The sequence below is a fragment of the Tinamus guttatus genome, unplaced genomic scaffold, assembly GCF_059628265.1.
Source record: "Tinamus guttatus ecotype Peru unplaced genomic scaffold, ASM5962826v1 Tinamus_guttatus_pri_ptg000035l, whole genome shotgun sequence".
Lineage (NCBI taxonomy): Eukaryota > Metazoa > Chordata > Aves > Tinamiformes > Tinamidae > Tinamus > Tinamus guttatus.
This window is the reverse complement of record NW_028288569.1, coordinates 1,328,097-1,345,805: the sequence shown is the minus strand read 5'-3', so window position 1 is coordinate 1,345,805 and position 17,709 is coordinate 1,328,097. Positions and strand designations below refer to the sequence as shown.

At 40.2% G+C, this 17,709-nt stretch overlaps 1 protein-coding gene across 2 annotated transcripts in view; it reads left to right on the top strand.

The window, feature by feature from the left end:
* LOC104566978 (ADP-ribosylation factor-like protein 6) overlaps positions 1–17,709 on the top strand; it is a 113,181-nt gene that overhangs the window by 87,237 nt on the left and 8,235 nt on the right. For both annotated transcript variants that reach the window (XM_088533493.1, XM_088533503.1), the window contains 5 exons: positions 2,847–2,989; positions 4,112–4,238; positions 5,241–5,273; positions 8,704–8,813; positions 9,298–9,424. In XM_088533493.1, coding sequence (XP_088389619.1) covers positions 2,847–2,989; positions 4,112–4,238; positions 5,241–5,273; positions 8,704–8,813; positions 9,298–9,424 — 540 coding nt within the window. The remainder of the gene's footprint in view (positions 1–2,846; positions 2,990–4,111; positions 4,239–5,240; positions 5,274–8,703; positions 8,814–9,297; positions 9,425–17,709) is intronic.

Genomic DNA, 17,709 nt, shown 5'->3' with positions numbered 1-17,709 from the left:
TCTTCGATAAAAGAAAAGAGATGATTGTAACTGGAATCAATAAAATCACTAGCAGCAGCAGTGTTTTGTTTTTTGATTTGAGCAACAGGCTGATTGCCATTCTCTGATGTACAGGCTGTAGGTCAGTGTCCAGGCTTACCACATGCTCACTCTGCAACCTCGTATACACCGGTTAAGGCCATGATTTTAAAAACACTTTGGTGCCAAACTCTTTTGGGGGGATCTAGACAAAAATCCCAAACCAGTGCCATGTGCTTCAGGTCTCTAGCTGCACAACAAACATACTAGCAGTTCTGCATTGTCTCAGGAAGTCTGTAAATATAAATGTGGTAAGGCGATGATGTGGTGGTGTGATACTGGTCAGAGGGGGTGGGAGCTGTTAATGGACACATCACCTTTATTTTTCTGGCTTGGCAGCTCTGTTTTAGTTGGATAAATTCAAGAGTCTCTATAGAGCATAATGGAATTTGTGAAAGGCAGCCAACTTGCATTACTTGTGGGCAGTTTACCAAGGGACTGGGCACTGCCCCTGCTGTTTATGTATACTCACCAGGGTAATCTCATTCAAAGGCCGTTCAGATTCAGCTAGGCCTGCTTGCTCAGCCATGACAACAGGTGGCTGTGACTGCTGGCTTTAAAGCTAGCTCAGGTCTGGAAGCAATTTAGCCTGGCTCGTGTGGTGTGAAGCTCGTAAGCCCCTAGCTACCTGAGTCAGCTCCAGTGCGCTCGCATGTCTCTGCACGGTGCTCCTGAGGCCAGGAGCGTGGTACAGAGGCACGTAAATGGTGCTGCGGCGAGCCAGGGCGAGCACGGCGTGCTCTGTTAGCTGTGTCGAGGCCAGCTCTGACGGACCTGCGTTAGTGCTATGCAAAGCTAGTCAAGTGTTCCTGTGCCACAGCGCTCAATATTGCGGGTTCCTGGAGAGCTTATTAGCGCCTGGCGAAATCTGAGCTGCGTTCCTGCACGCGCGCCAGAAAGAGCATTTGCGGTCGAGGCATGATTTTAATTTCCTGACCCACCAGAAAGGTTTTTCACCGTGCACAAAGAGGCGTTGCTGCAAGTTGTCCTCCCCATCCACTGGTAAAGATGCAGGTGCACTGCAAGAGCTGTTCAGTTTTTGGCTGCCTGAAATGTTTCTTCTGATATATACTGTGAACTGTCACAAGCACTACTATGGGGATTCAGGGAGTGTTTGGACAGAAGAGGTGTAAAAGTCTTCTAGAATTGAAGTTTCCAGCGTACTGCCAGCTCTGTTATTGGCATCTATATTGGATGCACTGGAGTCAAATACCGAGCGTGTTCCTGAGGGAGGACAGCGATTTGTTACTGTGTGCTGGTTTGGGAATCAGCTGCACTGTTTTCTCATGCAGTGTGTCGTGGGAGAATTTGTCGAGCAGGTGTTTGCCAATGGTTGTTGTGGGCACGGCAAGAGCAAAGATTTGTTTTCCAAACAAAAGCACCAGTCTGTTTCAGACTGGAGCCAAAGATGTTTTGACACTGAAGTTTTCTCTTTCTGTCTTATCTTGAAAGTCCATTATTAAGTATTTCTCACACTGCTTATTTCTGCTTATTTCTCACACTGCAGCTTACAAGAAGCTGTGGTGAAAATTAAGGGAGAAAGAAGAACCCAAATTCTAACATGCATTTCAAGTACAATTCCAATTGTGGGCAAAATTGCATGTTTTACATTCATCTAAAGAGTTGACATACAATTTTGATCTAAATACCTTCTCAGGTGCTTTATGATTGTTGTCGATTGCGTTTCATTTATACTGAAACTGCACTCGTATTTTTATTTTCTAAAATGTGGCCTGAAACAGCATTTCTTTTTAATGATTTAAACCAGGTCTGGCACTTTCATTTCTAGTGTATACCTAGAATAGGTGCAACTTTTAAAATAAATGAATGAAACAGATCGTCAAGTTGGCAGGGAAAGCATTTGTACTACAGAATTTGTGTTGTGACTTTTTAGTTTCCTGTAAATGATGCAGTGAGGTTGAGCCATTCTGAGTACATTCTTAAATTGCTGTTCCTCATGTCTGAATCCTCTACAATGGCATAATCTGCTCTACAGAGCCTGCGAAAGGTTCACCCAACAGGAAGCAAACACATTGGTGTTCTCTGTTTTCCCAAACAGTGGATGAACTATGTGCATAAAATTGCCAAGTGGTTAAAAGATTGGATACATGGAACTTGAAATTAAGTGATCTAAAGCTATGCACTTCATTTAGTTAAGCAGCTAAGCCAAGTGAGAATGTAAAGCATTGTCGCTCAGTGTCAGAAGAGTGAATATGAGGAAGTGATAGGAAATTTATTTTACTGCCGTAGTGATCAGTTCTATTATAGATGTATCCGAAAACTGCAGACACTTTGTGGTGGAAAAATGATCTATGCCTGCCCAGGTGTTGCCAAGTCTTGTCCTCTCTATGATTATTGCTTTGTCAGTGAGAAAGGGAGAAGAACTTGATGCAAAAGTTAGTCATGGAAAATACTAAGAGTGATAATTTATGAAGCTGTTGGAAACTTCCAGACTGAGCTGTCACCATTCGCTTTCTCTTTGTGAACAGGCATCTTTGCCTTAGTCATCCCCTCAAAAGGGAAAGCATAATGCTCAAGGGGGATAGCAGGTTTTTCCTTTCACCAAAGGCAGTATCAGGATGCATAAATTGACAGGCTTTCCGTTAGGCACTCTAATGTCTGAATGTCTCTTAAAGATGTAGGCAAGGGACTTCGCTGTTTTTTAAAATGTTACCTCTCAAGCTACAATTCCTTTCCAAAATGTTTTATGTTATGAAGTGTTACTGGACTGTGACAGCTTGTCTCTTAACAACTCTGCTGTCTCTTAGGATTTCATAGAGTCATCAGTGACACTTTTTCAGTCTGATGATGAGGATGGAAAAGCACTGGACATAGTCAATGAAGAAATTCCTGATTTGGAGCAGGCTGGATTTGGCCCAGAGACAAGGTCAATTCTTGTGAGAAGTGGAGTGTAAGTCTACCAAAATACATGTTTCTTAATATCTCTCTCTCTCTCTTTTTTTTAAATACTTTTGGCAAAAAAACAGAGTTTATTAAATAAACTAGATTGCACAAAATTGAAGGAAAAGGCCTTTCATGGACTGGAAGTTGCCTAAAGGATAGGAAGCAAAGTAGAGGGTTTAATGGGCACTATCAAGGATGGAGAAGAGTCATCAGTGATGGTTTTCCGGGACAGGTGGTGGGTCTGTAGTCTTTCAATCATATATTCAATGATTTTTTCTCTAGGAAACTTAAGTATAAGAGAAAAGGGAAGCAGTGAAATCTCCAGTTATGAGAACCGACACCATCAGGAGATTCCGAGAAGGATTAGGCAAATCCATGGCAAGCAGATTCATAAATGAGTACTGAAGGGACTAGGCAAGGAGGTACCCACTAGCTTCTCTTAATATGATAGTCCCAGATGCTGGGAAACTGAGAGAGGAGTGGATCCCAGAGAGTGCCCAGGTTAGCATCTTCTCTCTAGCCTCAAAATATTTCTGCCACTGCCAGAGCCAGCAAGATGCGAAAGAGCTCATGGACCATCAGTCTTGCACAGTGGAGTGTTTCTTGTGTTTTTAAATAGAGAAGTTGAGTGGGAGAAGCTGAATTGCCAACCTTTGCAAGCTCTTCTCTTTATCTCATCCTGTCAAGGCTTTCTCATTTGTTTCTCTTCCTTCTTATACCATTTTTCTTAAAGAAATCCAACTGGAAAAGTTGGAAGAAAGCCCTGTCTGGGAGAATGCTGAACTGGTAAAGATTGAAGTGGGAGAGATTCAAGTGCTTTTCAATCAACTATCTTTCTTTTGAGCTTCTAAGCAATGCATCAACTCGTGCTGAAAATATATTTGATGGAAAGCAGAGACCTGGGGTGTTTGTTTCTTAAAGTAAGGTTTGCAGAGTAAAAGCAGAAAAACATAGATGTGAAAATTACTTGCCTCTTTTTTAGATTTGATTTTTTTTTAGGTTATGTTGTCTGTCAGAAAGACTCGGCATGAAAAACTCTACAGAAAAATTTTCTAACTCATTACTATTTCTATCAAACTACATAGAAAAATTTAATGTCTTAAGTGTTTTTTTCTATGTCATTCTCTAGGTGGGTTGCCTATCAACAGAAATATTTTTGTGGAGAACAATATGTATTGGAGAAAGGAAAATACAAGTGCTTCTTTGACTGGGGCGGATCCAATAAAATGATCATGTCAATTCGCCCTGTTAAGTTGGTGAGTTATCAGAGTTTGTTAAGGGGAAAACTTAAGAAAAATAAGACCTCTGGAGTCCTGAGAATGCAAAAATGTTTTAATAGAGGCTGGACTGTTTAATCAGCTTGCCCAGTCACCTGGAGATAGGTTAAACATGTTTGTAGGTTGACACACAATCTGTACAGTATGGAGACCTACTACTTATGAAATGCAAATTCTGTCTCATTATGTCTGTTAATTAGAAAATTAAATAATCATGAGGAGAACTTCCTTTTGGCAAACTACATTTACAAAAAGGGATACCCTTGTCTGGAAAGAGTAATTTACCATGGTAACATCCTTATGCTTAATTGATAATGTATCTTAAATATGTATCTATCCTATGCTATTTTATCCTGTAATAGCAGTACTCTGGGTAGTTTTTTTTTGTTGATGGGTTTTTTGTATCTTTTACTAAAATAATTTTAATGCATAGTGAATGTAAAGCAGGAAATATTTTAAATCCATTTTTAATTTGAAGGTAGTGCAATTTGCCCAAGTCAATTATCTCTAGAACTGTTAAAACCCTAATGCAAAACAGAGGAAATCCCCAGTAATTAGTATACAAAAAATGATACTGCTGTACTGAAAATAGAAAAGGAGCAAAATATTTAACCTTAAATTAAGGTGTCCTTGTCAGAAGAGGTGCCCCAATCTCCTGCCTTCATGAACTGTCTCTTTTTTTAAGAAATAGATTCAAAATAAGTGCAGGGAAATTTACATGGACTCTAATCTATGCTACAGGGGCTAATTAACATTTACGTTACCTTCGTGTATGGAAAAGGACTGAGGAACAAGGGAGATAGCCATGAACGTATAAGCAGCCAATGGGAGAGTCTCAGAGAAAATAAATGTGCCAAGAGAATAGGAAATATGGGTCTTTCTGCTTTTGAATTCTTAACTAGAAAGTTCCAGGAACTTGACGTGTCTTCTGGGGAGCTAATAATAGTTTTATCTATTTGTGTTTATGTTGTATTATTGCAGGAACCTCTTGGAATGAATGAGCCTCCACATTTGGTATGTTTAAATTATATATTGGTTCTGGAAACTTGCCTTTATCTTCCTGTGACTTGTATATTTTCCATTATTTTGTCTTACACCTGATTTATCACCATCTTTTTCATTTATGAGATGAAGGTTAACGAAGTTTTATCTTCAGAAAATTCAACTGCATTCTTCAAACCTGCAGATCTATCATCAGGAGAAGCTTTTTGTTTGTTTGTTTGTTTGTTTTTAATCTTTTGGTAGTGCTTTTTTTGGCAGTCTGCCAAAAATGCACAACCCCTAGAAGTAAGTCCCAACTTTCTCCATGCTTCTCTTTCCCTCACACTAACCTACGACCTTAATTGAACATGTTCTGGTTATAACATCTCTTCTGTATTATATGACATTGTAATAATTTCCCTGACAATTTATAAGAAAAAAAAAAAAAAGTTGTGTTTATTTTTTTAAAATCAGTTAATTCAGGATTGGGTGCTTTTGGTCCTTATTTGATAAGGTAATATTCCATTAACAAATCTTTCTGGTGTCTCTCTAAATCAAAAACCTGCTCTGAATGTTTGTGCTTGCCACAGTGCATGGTCTGTGTCTCCAACCATATTCATTTCCAACAGAGCTCTCCTTGGTTCCCGCGCTTACAAGTCATTTTCTGCCTTTTCTTTGTTGTGGTTATATTATTCTTTGTGTCTTGCCCTTAGTTAAGAAAATCTGAGTAAACATGACATTTTGCAAAACAAGGAGTCCTTAGAGTTAAGTGTTTCTGTTTCAGAAAACTTAAGTTCTTTGTCATCTGGACGTCATTTTTATCCTTTCTTGCTTAGATAGGTATACATGCCATAAGCACATGGGAAATATATAGGTTGTGTTACTTAGGAAGGGTTGACCACACCCCTTCTTTTTCTCCAAGTATATTTTCGTTCTAACGTTTTGTGATTAACCCAGGACTACAGGAAATGTTTCCTGCCTGAAGACATAATTGGTGTATTATTTTTGTCTTAAACACTGATTTCCTGCCAGACCTATTCATGTGGTAGGTTGTGGCCAAATCCGAAGCCTTTTAAGTACTTTCACAATGAGGCCTTGGTAAAGGATACCAGATAAAATAACACTCAGATGAAGCAGGTGGTATCCTAATAGTTCTAGATATTTTTTTCCCCTCTATCTTCAACTTTGCAACTTTTTTTAGGATGTTCCAAAACCTATTCATAGAGTGCTTTCAGCAAATTTTGCATATCTTGGATTTATTTTAAAACTTCTTAAGGTTTCAATTAATTGTGTTTTGCAGTCTTACTAGTTTCCAGTGATATGTCATGAAATCCATCTCTTTATATCCGTGTGTATATGTATGTATATTTATATATTTACATATATGTGCACACATGTACATGCTTACCTGTAAACACAGCTGTGTAAGATTGTGTTTTGCCTGCTGTGTTCTCTTGATAGCAATCTTATGTCAGGAAAATACTTTTAAAAATCAGCCTTATCACAATATTGGTTTTCATAGGATTCTGTTCTAAAGTTCGGGAAGTATCATGCTGATACAGTTCTTAGAAGGTGAAATATTTTGTCAGGTTTGTGCAGAAACACATAATCTCTTAGTGATAACTAAAGTACAGTGTTTCAGAGAAATACCAATTTTCCTATTAAAAGTTAAATAAAGCATTTTCCATATATGTGGCAGTTTTTTAGTCTGGATCTTCAAAACATTCCAATGAATAAAAGCTCTTTGATCCTTAAACAAGCTGTATCTCAGGTATTTTTGAATGATTCTTCCACTGAAATTAAGGAAATCACGCTTACTATCTAAATAAGTGTCCTTTTTTTTTTCTCCATTTGCTGTTATTTCCAGTCAACTCAAAAAAATGAACTCTGAAAAAAACACTGACTTTTCACTTTGCCAGACTCACTTATAAATTAAGTACATATAATGTAAGACTGTCTGAACTCATCAACTCTAAAACAAATCTGATTTTATTTATTTAAGAAAAGGAAACAGTGTGAAACCAAAGCCTCTTCATTAACATAAGCATTTGTACAGATAGTTTAGCAAGCAAAAATGACTGCTGTGATAACTTGTGTTTGCACTTGCTGTACATTAACTTTTTAGGAAGTGAAATGTCATTTAGTAATGTCAACCCTAGTAAAGTATAGATAGCTGCATTTTAAAGCTAATTGCAAATATTCAAGCCTTTCCTGAAGAATTAGTATTCTATCCCAGCTTTTATCAAATAACCACCCTTCATAATTCAATATATCCTGTAAAAAAGAGGCTTTTTAAGTGTTGCAAAGCATTTGCCCTATCAAGCAAAGATAGTGTTCCTTTATAAAGGAATTGTGATACAAGTGTGTAAAAGTGTGTGAAATTAAAGCTCAAATAGATGGCTTGTACAATTACATTTACAGAAAAATCATTTATGTTCTATCCATCATATTTCAGCTGATGCATGTTTTCCAATTTGCACTTATATCATGCAAGGCCAGATTAGGTCTTTCTTGCTCTAACAGGAAATTTGCTAATTTTGTTTCAAAACATAGACTGAACTTTTCCATAAAATCATTTGTTAATATGTGTCTTTGGCCTTTTCAGTCTGTTATTGGCAAAAGCATTTGATTTCTTTTCCTTGGCAGGAAGCTAAGCCAATTTGGGGCAAGAAGAGGGAAGCAGCTTTCGCAACAGCCATAGTGTTTTTCTTCCAGTAGAGAACATGAGCTGTTCTCATAGAACATGAGCTGTTTTCTTGATCAGTACTTAGATGTTTTTATTATACTCTTTCTGCCCATTTCTCAGGCTTCATAGTGCAGTTTACCTCAGTGACACGTGAGTGTGTGTGTGTACATGTATGTGTAAGTACACATATGCACACATACATATGTAGTGTGTATATATATAGTATGCATATATATTGATGTATATGACTTGATATCTTGACTTTCAAAGTGAGTTGAACATGTTATTGGTGGGACGTTATTCCATGTGGCTTCAAGTTCTTCACTAAGACATATAAAAATGGCTTAGTTAAACTTCAGAAGTTTGTTGTGTGTGTGCCATTCTGTGCCCAGTTGTTCCAGAAATTCTGCTGTTTTTTGAATGAGAAACTCCCTTCAGTCCTTGTGGTCACAGGAGATTTCACAGTACTTCACCAGCAGTGCTCCTGCATCTTTCGCCCAAAGCTTCCTCCTCTTTTTGGAGGGGTGGATTGCTGAGCTCACCTGAGGGCTAGCTGCAGTTCAGGGGTACCTCCCAGGGAGGACAACATCCCTCAGTCCATGTGTCGCTGCTGACACAGTTGAACTGAGGTTTCTTTGCTGAGAATTTGTTGTACCCACTGTGTCTTTGTTAATTTGCTGAGTATTTCTCTAAGACTGCAGCTATCTATGTTTACATTAATGATTATGAGTTTGCTTCCCTTCTAGTCATTGGTTTTGTTTTGTTTTGTTTTTGTAGCTCAAAGCTTTCAGTAATACACATTTCCAAGGAGCATGTATAGATTTCACAGCAGAAGTTTCTGATTTTACATCATTCATACCATGTTCTTTTAAGGTTCTTCGAGGATGGTAAGTCTGTTTTACATGCCACCATTTTCAGGGTTATTTGTTTATTTCTACTAAATTTCAGGTAGTGAAATGTGCGTAACATGCTCTCATCATATCTGCTCATGTCTTAGACCCTTGCCTTGCAGTGTATCTCAGTAGCTGTTGTCTTGTTGATTTAGATATTCTGATTTTGCATTTCCTTTGAGAATTCTGCACAGTTACTGTGATGTTTAGCTTCAGTTAGAATCTACTCCGGATATCAAGAACTCAGTAATAAGTATCTGCATTCCATTACTGCCACTTGATACTGGAACTCAGATTTCCATATCATACAATTTGATTTTTCTGCTTTGTCACATAGCCTTTCAATTCACCTTATTTTTAACCTCAACAGAAAACCCAACTCTTATTTCTTATTCTCTTATGAAATACTAAATCTTGAAAAAGCTTGTCCTAACTAAGCAGCTGGAACAGTTAATCTTTGTTTGTTACATTATTCTTACAGTTGGCTTCTGTATTACCAAGGGGAAATTGCTGACAATCACTGCGTGCTGGAAGAAGGCCTCTACTCCGACCTCACTTCCTGTGGCTGCCCCACTGCTACAATCAAATCCCTCAAGCCTGTCGAATATGTAAGCCCTTGCGTGAAAAAAAACACAAGCTTTGGAACGCTGTTTTCTTCTAGTCAGACATCTGAAGGAAGGGAGTGCATTAAGTGAACTCCCGCTCGGGAAAAGGAGTGTAGTTTGTTTGTTTGGCTTACGGGTTTGGGGGTTTGGAACAGGTTGGGCTGCATGTCACGTGTAGGCGTGCGCTCCGTGTGCTGGTCTGTGTGCTTGTGGGCTCTGTTCTGGGTAAGCTTTTCTGACTCGTTTTTATAAAACAGCTCAGTGAGCTTAGTATGCAGCACATATTGCTTCTTTTCATGCTCTCTCAGCATTTCATTCAACCTTCTATAGCCCACGTTCATTTCTGAAGCAAAGAAGGCACACTGAAGAGATATAAAATTGAAACTACAAGGCAGCATACATAATACTGTTTGATTTATTATTTTGCAGAAATATAAAAAAGGTTTACCCCTTCTAATGAATCTCAGATGACAAGTCAATAAATAACAATATAGAATATAATACAAATGTGGCCTGTGAGCTTTATATGACACATCAGATAGGTGATCCAAGCTCATTTGTAGCCATCCTCTTTCCTTGGTGACTTCTAAGAGGTAGGACAAGACCTACTACGCAAGCACACTGTCTTCATGTGACTTTGGGGTCATGTTGAATGTAGTACTAGAGCACACATCTGTGCCTACAATCAAGTAGCAGAAAAGGTGAGAATGAGAGGTCATTTATGACCTGGAAATTGGATACGGGTACAGTGTGCCATCCAGCACAAGATAGTTTAGCTTGTTTTGGATCTTGCTGTAATTTTTTTCCATGTGTGATGGTTATATATGGAGGTCTTGTTGTCCTGTCTGTGCTGTTGTCCCATTAGTGTCCTCCTGTGCAAGGGACACAGCATACAAGCTGGCCATACTTTGAGTAAAACAGAAGCAAACAGCTCCTGTGCCCACTCTTCCGGAGCACTGGCTACCTTATCAAAAACTCTTCCTCCTTCCCTGTTCACACAAATCAAACTCTGTCCATGTGATGTTTGCCCTTTATTGTAACTCTTGCAAAACCAGACTTTAAAAATTACTCAGGTCATAATTTCCTTCAAGTATAAAATGCTTTTACTATTTATGAACAGATTTTAGAAGAGCACCAAAAGGCACTCGCATGTACTCCTTGAGACTGAGAGCTGGTCCCTCTGCTAAGACAAACAAATCTTTGACTTCAGTGGAGCTGTGTCTGTTCACCTACTGAGAGCTTGGCTTTCAGATCAAAAATCTGCCTGCCACCTTAGTTCACCGGACTCTGCTCTGCTAAATCAGCATGAAGTTTTGACATGAAATGTTAGGACTCATCCAAATGCCCCAGTCTCTAATCTCATAGGGAGGTAGTTGTGCAGAGAAGGGGGATATTCTTGATCATGGAGTACAAAGCCCTGGCAGAGGTGCGTTTGGCAGGCTGTGTGGGAAGCCTATGCACATCTTTCTGCAGTTTAATAGTGGCTCGCACCTCTAGTTCAGATCCCCTCTTGCAACTAGCAGCCCTTGTATTTCGCAAAAGGCAGACATTAAAATTGAACCACACCTGTTTTACAAATAGAAATGAAGTCACCAGCCCCTAACATATTGTGTGCAGCGAGCGCTCAGGTTGGGTTTGGGGGCATTGTGCAACACAGACGTGATGTTGAGCACACAGCAGAGTGTTTGGTGAGCGGTCAGAAACAGCCGTAGTTCATCCCGTGCATTGTCTGCAGTGCACTGTTCTTGGAACAGAGCCCTTTTCCTTACCAGATATTTCTGTTAGCTCATTCAAGAGAGCAGCAAGTGCATTCACAAATGAAATTGTTTTGTAGCTCTGCAGAGTTCTGTTGTGCCATTGGGAAACCCTTCCATTGTTCAGCTTTAAATACCAGACCAATTTCAGACCTAAGGTGTGTGTAACCATGGCTCCCGCGTATGAGGAAGAGTGGTTAACCCTGACCCCAAGCCCTGAACTTGCATGTTCACCTGCTGTCTTGTAAATGAGATGCATCTGCTGCAAGAGCAGCTGTTGGAAGGTCTCTCAGACAGGGAAACAGGCATTGCTGCAACGTCTGATGGTTCTGCAGCTCAGGTGTTGTCTAGAAGGAGAGGCCAGGGTGTAGAGTGTTTAGCACTTGCAGAGGAAAAAATGACATCTTTAGCAAAACAAAGGGCCTTAGCTATTACCTAGGAAGGTAATAGTAACTCATTGCCAATGTTTAAAACCAGTCTAAGACCACTGGCTGGTGTAGATGTGGTCTAGTTATGATTTTTGGCAGTAGATCATTTCAAGTATTCCTTTGCCACAGAAGAACAGATCTACTGAATGAAATAGGGACACATAAGATCCAGGTGTCTCCTTTGCCATTTGCAAGGTTGGAATGAGTTGAGAATTAACTACCTGTTACATTTCCTCTATACAACTAAGCGAAATTCAAGCTGTGGCCTATCATCTGCCACAGTATGTATGTAAGGATATAGATTCTTCGTGTGGTGCTGACTCCAAAGCAGCTGTGAAACATAGCAGTCAGCACAGCTCAGTGACACAGGCAGGGAATCCAGCACAATCTGGTACGACATTGCTTTCTGTACCCAAACTGAGGGGTCCTTTCTATTTCCCTCTGCTTTGATATCTAGAAAGAGCATCTTCCATGTAGCAGTAACTTGAATATACTTTTATTTTAATTTTCACTGAAGTGCAGCGGTTTGAGGGGCGTTTTAGACCGTTGTTGGCTGCCATGAGTCTTCTAGGCTTTCAGTCTCAGGAGGAGAACTTGAAGAATGAATTTGCATTTTTATAGGGGTCTCTCATAATATCGCCATGTTTTGATGATCTTTTAGAACAAAATTGTAGGGTGGCAATAGGATTTGGGTGACAGAATAAGGTTAACAGTATTGTCTTAATCTCTATGAACTCTATGAACAGCTAAGAACTTCTTCACAACTCCTTGACTTGATGATTTTTATTTTTATTTATTTATTTATTGAAAACAGATTGAGTAATCAAAGGTGAGGAGAGGAAAATGTGATTTTGAAGCAACCAAAATGTTTTGCTGATCTAAATCCAATTTAGCAAACAGTTTTAGCAGAGAAAAATAAGATTTTTTTAGAAAGGTAAGCTTTGAGATTTTATTTTAAAATCTGCCAAAAATATAGTGGTCTTTTTTGATAGCTTAATCACATAATAAATTGAAAACTGGAATTCTAAATTGTTGAATTGGAGCAATTAGAAAAAACAAAAATTTCAGAGCAACTCAAAATTACTTCAGATAGAAAAACAATTTTGACGAGGAATAGGCTGATTACTGTAAGGGCTTTTTATGTTGGCTTACTTTTGTTCTAACATTTAGTTCTTGAATGGCTGTTCTTCACAAGCCAAAAAGGAAAGTTTTCTTCACTTAAGGCTGAAGTACCACCCTTCTCCCCACACTTATCACAAAAATCAAATGAACTGTGGTTATTTCCCCATTTATGTCCTGCTAAGGTAGAGCAATTAAGCACATCTTTAGAAACCAAGTTTCCTCTGCTGTTTTCTGGAGAAGTAGCAAAGCAAAAATGAATTTGGGTTCATAAAGAGAAAAGTGTTTCTTTAATCCTAGGGCAGTGTTGTTTCAATCCTCAGGCTTGGATGGATTGAGGTGTGTTAATGGCTACATTAATGTAAAACATGTTTTTGAAATGCCCTAAATTGAATTGAGAGATTGAAATTTGTCTCCCTGTATCTGTCCCTCTTTCTACTATCATCCGAGAGGAGGGCGAGAAATGGTTACAGGAACCTCTCTCCCCTCTTGCCTTGGTCCCTGAGGCACATAAAACTCAAAGTGAATGTTTATGAGGTCCTACCTGTATTTTTTCCCCCCTGCTTTTCCGTTTCCCTCAAATTCAGAGTAGACTGTGGTGTCCTGGGAATTTTTAGGAAAAGATGAGGGTTAATGAGAGGTTAGCCAGAAAGTACTAAGCATATCTGTAGCTTGAAAACAAGGAAAAAAATATCCTTTGTTTTCAGTAGTCTGAGAAGAAAAACAGTATTGCAATACCCACATACGAAGCTGCATTGTAAATTGAATAGCAATACATTATATGGCCTCTGCTGTTGTGGATAGGGTTGCTTGGGGGTAGCCTGGAGGTCTTTTTAATGTGCTGTTTTGTAAGTGGAGGAAAAAATGCTGGAAGGTTTATCTGGCAGTAACTTATTTCTTTAAGTGAACAGGCAGCAGTACACTTCGAAAGACCAACTGAGGTTGAAAGGGTACCTACTGTGTAGTGACAGCAGGAATATTCAAATGCATGTAGCTTGCCTACGATCATCTCCTTTCATCTGAAAAATCGCAAAGCACTCAAGAAGTGTCTGCTGATGAAATTTCCTGGCATTACTGTTAATATCTGCTGCACAGGCAAGTTAAATCACTGCCTGGGCTAAGGCATCAGCCTTCAGGCTTCTCTGCGCTGGAGCCAGCAAGGACTTGTTTCAGACCATGCCAAGAAGTGACGCGGAGCGGAGCGTGCGCCACCGCGGCGCTTGGCAAGGGTGCCCAGAAACACAGCCGGGCCTTCCCGGGGCCACAGTCACTTGTCCCAACGCCTGTGCAGCATTTGTCACTGAGAAAGTATTTTCCATGCGTCTTCTGCATGGAGACACTTTGGAGATGTTCTTACAAAGCAGAGTTCAGCTTTAGCTCTGCCTTTTGCCAGGCAGGTTATTTTGTAAATCTCCTGATACTCTTTGGTGTAAGTTACATGGATAAGAATATCCAGGATTGTTGCAATGAACAATTAATTTTCCTTGTAATATGTTAACTTCGGAGTTAAAGTTAAACCAGTCTCATAACTTGTAGATGAGATCTGGGTTGTAGGTTATGCAGTACCTCTTTTTCTTTGAGGCATTCCTTACTCTTGCTCTACTCTGTCGTGACAATTCCTGTATTTGTATGCAGCTTATCTTTTCTAAGTTCTTCCCAGCATTCCTGAGAGGTAAATAATAAAATCAGATACAAAAATTAATTGGCATTTCCCAGGGCCAGGCAATGAGTCATTTGTAGGGCTCGGACTGGACCTTGCGTGTTGCTGTCTCCCAGGCCAGGCTCCGTTCCCTTCAGGCAGGCATCCTTCCCACACTATAGCGAGCAGCCAGCCAAGTGCAACTTCAGTGAGAACCGCTGTAAATAAGTTACAAAAGCCAAGACTGAAGAGTAAGTTTTTTTCCAGGGAGGTTGTAGTGCAGCTGTTGAAGCTCCAGCTGAGCTCTGGTGAGTGCAGTCTGCAGAGCAGCCCAAGCAGCAAGTGGGCTATGCACCAGCCCTGGTGAGAAGCGGGTTGTGCTTGTGCTTTCATCTGGCCCCTATACGTTACTTGGATTTCTGGCTTTGGTTTCCTTTGGCTTTCTGATCAAAGTCTGCAAAACCCAAGATTGCAAAAAAAAAAAAAAAAAAAAAGTCTGTTTGGGGGTAGTCCTTCTCCAGTCTAATTCTTGCAGATTAGAGATAACTTTCATAAAATTTATAATGAAAACAATTGACTATATGTTATCCACACTCACAGAGTAAAATTGTACTTGCTTATATTGTAACCGAGTTTGTGAGTTCACATGTTTTTCAGTTGTAGCATGACTTTGTGCTCTATGTTGTATTTCTTTTCAGTGGCTCAAACGTCTAAGCCTTGAAAGGACTCTTACCTTGTGTTAATCTTTGTTTAATGTGAAATTCTTCTGGCTTGCTTGCGTTTTTTTTCCCTGAAGTGACAAAATATTGGACTCTCTTCTGAATTGTGAAAAACGCCTAGTTCGCAGTTTCTCTGTGTCAGATGTAGGTGGGGGTCACTGAGAGGTGCGTTTGAGCTGAGGTGAACTGCACAAGAGCTTTTACTGTTTGATTTCCATAGCTTAGCTTCCAAGCCCTGAAAGAACACCGGAGAGGGGAAGAAAGCTCTATCCTTATCGTTGCCTCATGCAGAATATTGAACATAGGCTGCCGCGCCTATTAAATAAAGCGTATCATTGTATCTAACAATTCACAAGGGTGTTCGTATCTTGAAGCGCTGTGTAAATACAGCCTTTCTTAGCTGCTGGTTTCTCTAATATATTAAATCTCTTCAAATTTATCCCTAAACATTAGCATTAAAAAAAAAAAGAAAGAAACACCAAGACCTTTAAATAGTGTATTTGGTTTTGGTTTAAGTGGAACAGTTCCTTAGCACTCAAAAATCACACTATATGCGTTTAGTGCTATGTCATTCGTATAATTGGCAGGTTTTTCCCTGAAGTCTGACATATTTTCCTTGAAATAACGCTGAAAGGGGAAGCTAAGGCAGTCCTGACCTAGGCACAGAGGATGGCGCTGCAGGCCGAAAACGGGTGTAAATGCCCCTCGGCGTTCTGCAAGGAGCCGTGGTGCGTAACGTGCCTGTAGTAAGTGTCGCGGCTTAGCCTTGGAGCCCCACTATTTACTGTTGGTAGTTTCCATGGAGCTATAAAACAAAATCAGAGAAGAAAAGCCAGGCCAAGTCGCTGCTGCCAGCTGTTGGTATAAAGCGGTATAAAGTGAGGAACCGGCTTGTTCCTCTGTATGTGGAAATAGAAGCACTTCAGAGCCTGAGGCAGCAACGCGTTCTCTTCTTCATGTTTCACCTCCGTGCTGAGGCGGGCAGAGCCCTCCTGAGGTGGCACCGGCCGCTGCTGCCCACTGCGTGAGGGCCGCGACGCCGGCTGCCTCGCGGGGCTCTCCGAGCCCCTTCAGACTCCTCAACCAGCCCTCACCACGGCACAGCTAGCGTCTGGCTCCATAGCCCCGCAGGTTTGCCGTCCTCGCTCCTGGTTTGTAAGTGAATACAGCAGGACAGATGACGTGTCTGTACGGTACAGCATTGGATGGATTTTGCTGGATTTTATTGGATTTTGCAATAGCAGGATAAATTTTAGCTTTGGTAACAGTGTCTGTCTACAGAGATGCAAAAGGATGTGTCTCGTGCTTACTAAATCAGTTGTTAAAATTTCTCCTCGTGGATGCGTTCTGGTCTCCCCTCTGGAGAGGGCCAGTAGCAGGGGAGGCAGCTTATTGCAGACCAGAGTGTGACTAGACTGCTCTGCTGAGCACAGCAAGCTGAGAAGTGGCTGCCTGCGCTAGGCCCACTGATATAGATTTTGAAGTAACCCTTTAAACCCAGCATAAATTTGACCCATGCTCCCAGCAAAAAGCATGTAGCAGACCAGGAGCTGGAAAATATGAGTTTTAATATATTTATGTTTTCTATGGTTGTGTTTTTCTGGGAGCCTAGCAGGCTTTTCAGAGTGTCTCCAAGTGGATGATCCTGGGTTCTTCTAAAATATCTCCGCAAACAACCTGTTTGTGGAGCGCAGCATGGCCAACATTGTCCCTGCCTCAGTTAGCAAAGGAAAGCAATTTCTCCGAGGCAGGATTTGAATAACCAGCAACATACCAAGTGCCCTGAGTCAGTAAATTCAGAAGTCCTGAATCATAACTGAGCTTTCCAGAGGCGCACCACTGCAAAACATGTGCCTCTTTGAAACAGGAAATCTGTGCTTTTCTTAATTACTCAGTGCTTATTTCAACTTTAATACAAGGTTTTGTTCCATTCGTGCTTCTTTTTTCACCTGACACCGTATCTTTGCTGCAAAAACAAGCCCTGGGCTAGTTGTGTCAGGCAACATCTCAGAAAAAAAATACAGAAAAAAAATACAGAGGTGACTTCCCCTGAGAGACTGCAAAGTAAGCAGCTAGACCTGTTACCTCTTCCTTTACCAGCTCTATCAGGATACAAAATACCGATGATTGTGATTGTGATTATGATACTTCCTGCATAATTTTTGCATTAAAAATGCCAAAACACTCTACAAATTTTCTTTGTGCTAAGGCACAGCCTTTCTGTATTTACATGTATTGTGCTGTGCTTTTCGGCCTATCTTACAGCTGTACTACGCTTCCATGTGAACTTACCTTACTTGGTTTCACAGGAGATGGCTCAGCTGTAGAGAAGGATGTTAAGTAAAAAATGTTGCCGTTCCACATTACATTGAAGTGGTTACTAATGGTGCTGTTTCTTTCAGGATTGTCAGAAGAAAAACTTGAATGTTTGTTACAAGCATTCCAAATTTTATAGTTATGCGTTGTGAGTTTTCCAACCTTTTCCGGTTTACAACTCCTTGAGTTCTTTCCACTGGACCACTTAACAGCTACTTTAAGTCTGCAGACTACAGACTTGTATTTTGCCTCATGAATTTAGAAGCAGTCTTCAGATCATACCGAAAACTACTGCTGTAACCTGTTCCACGAG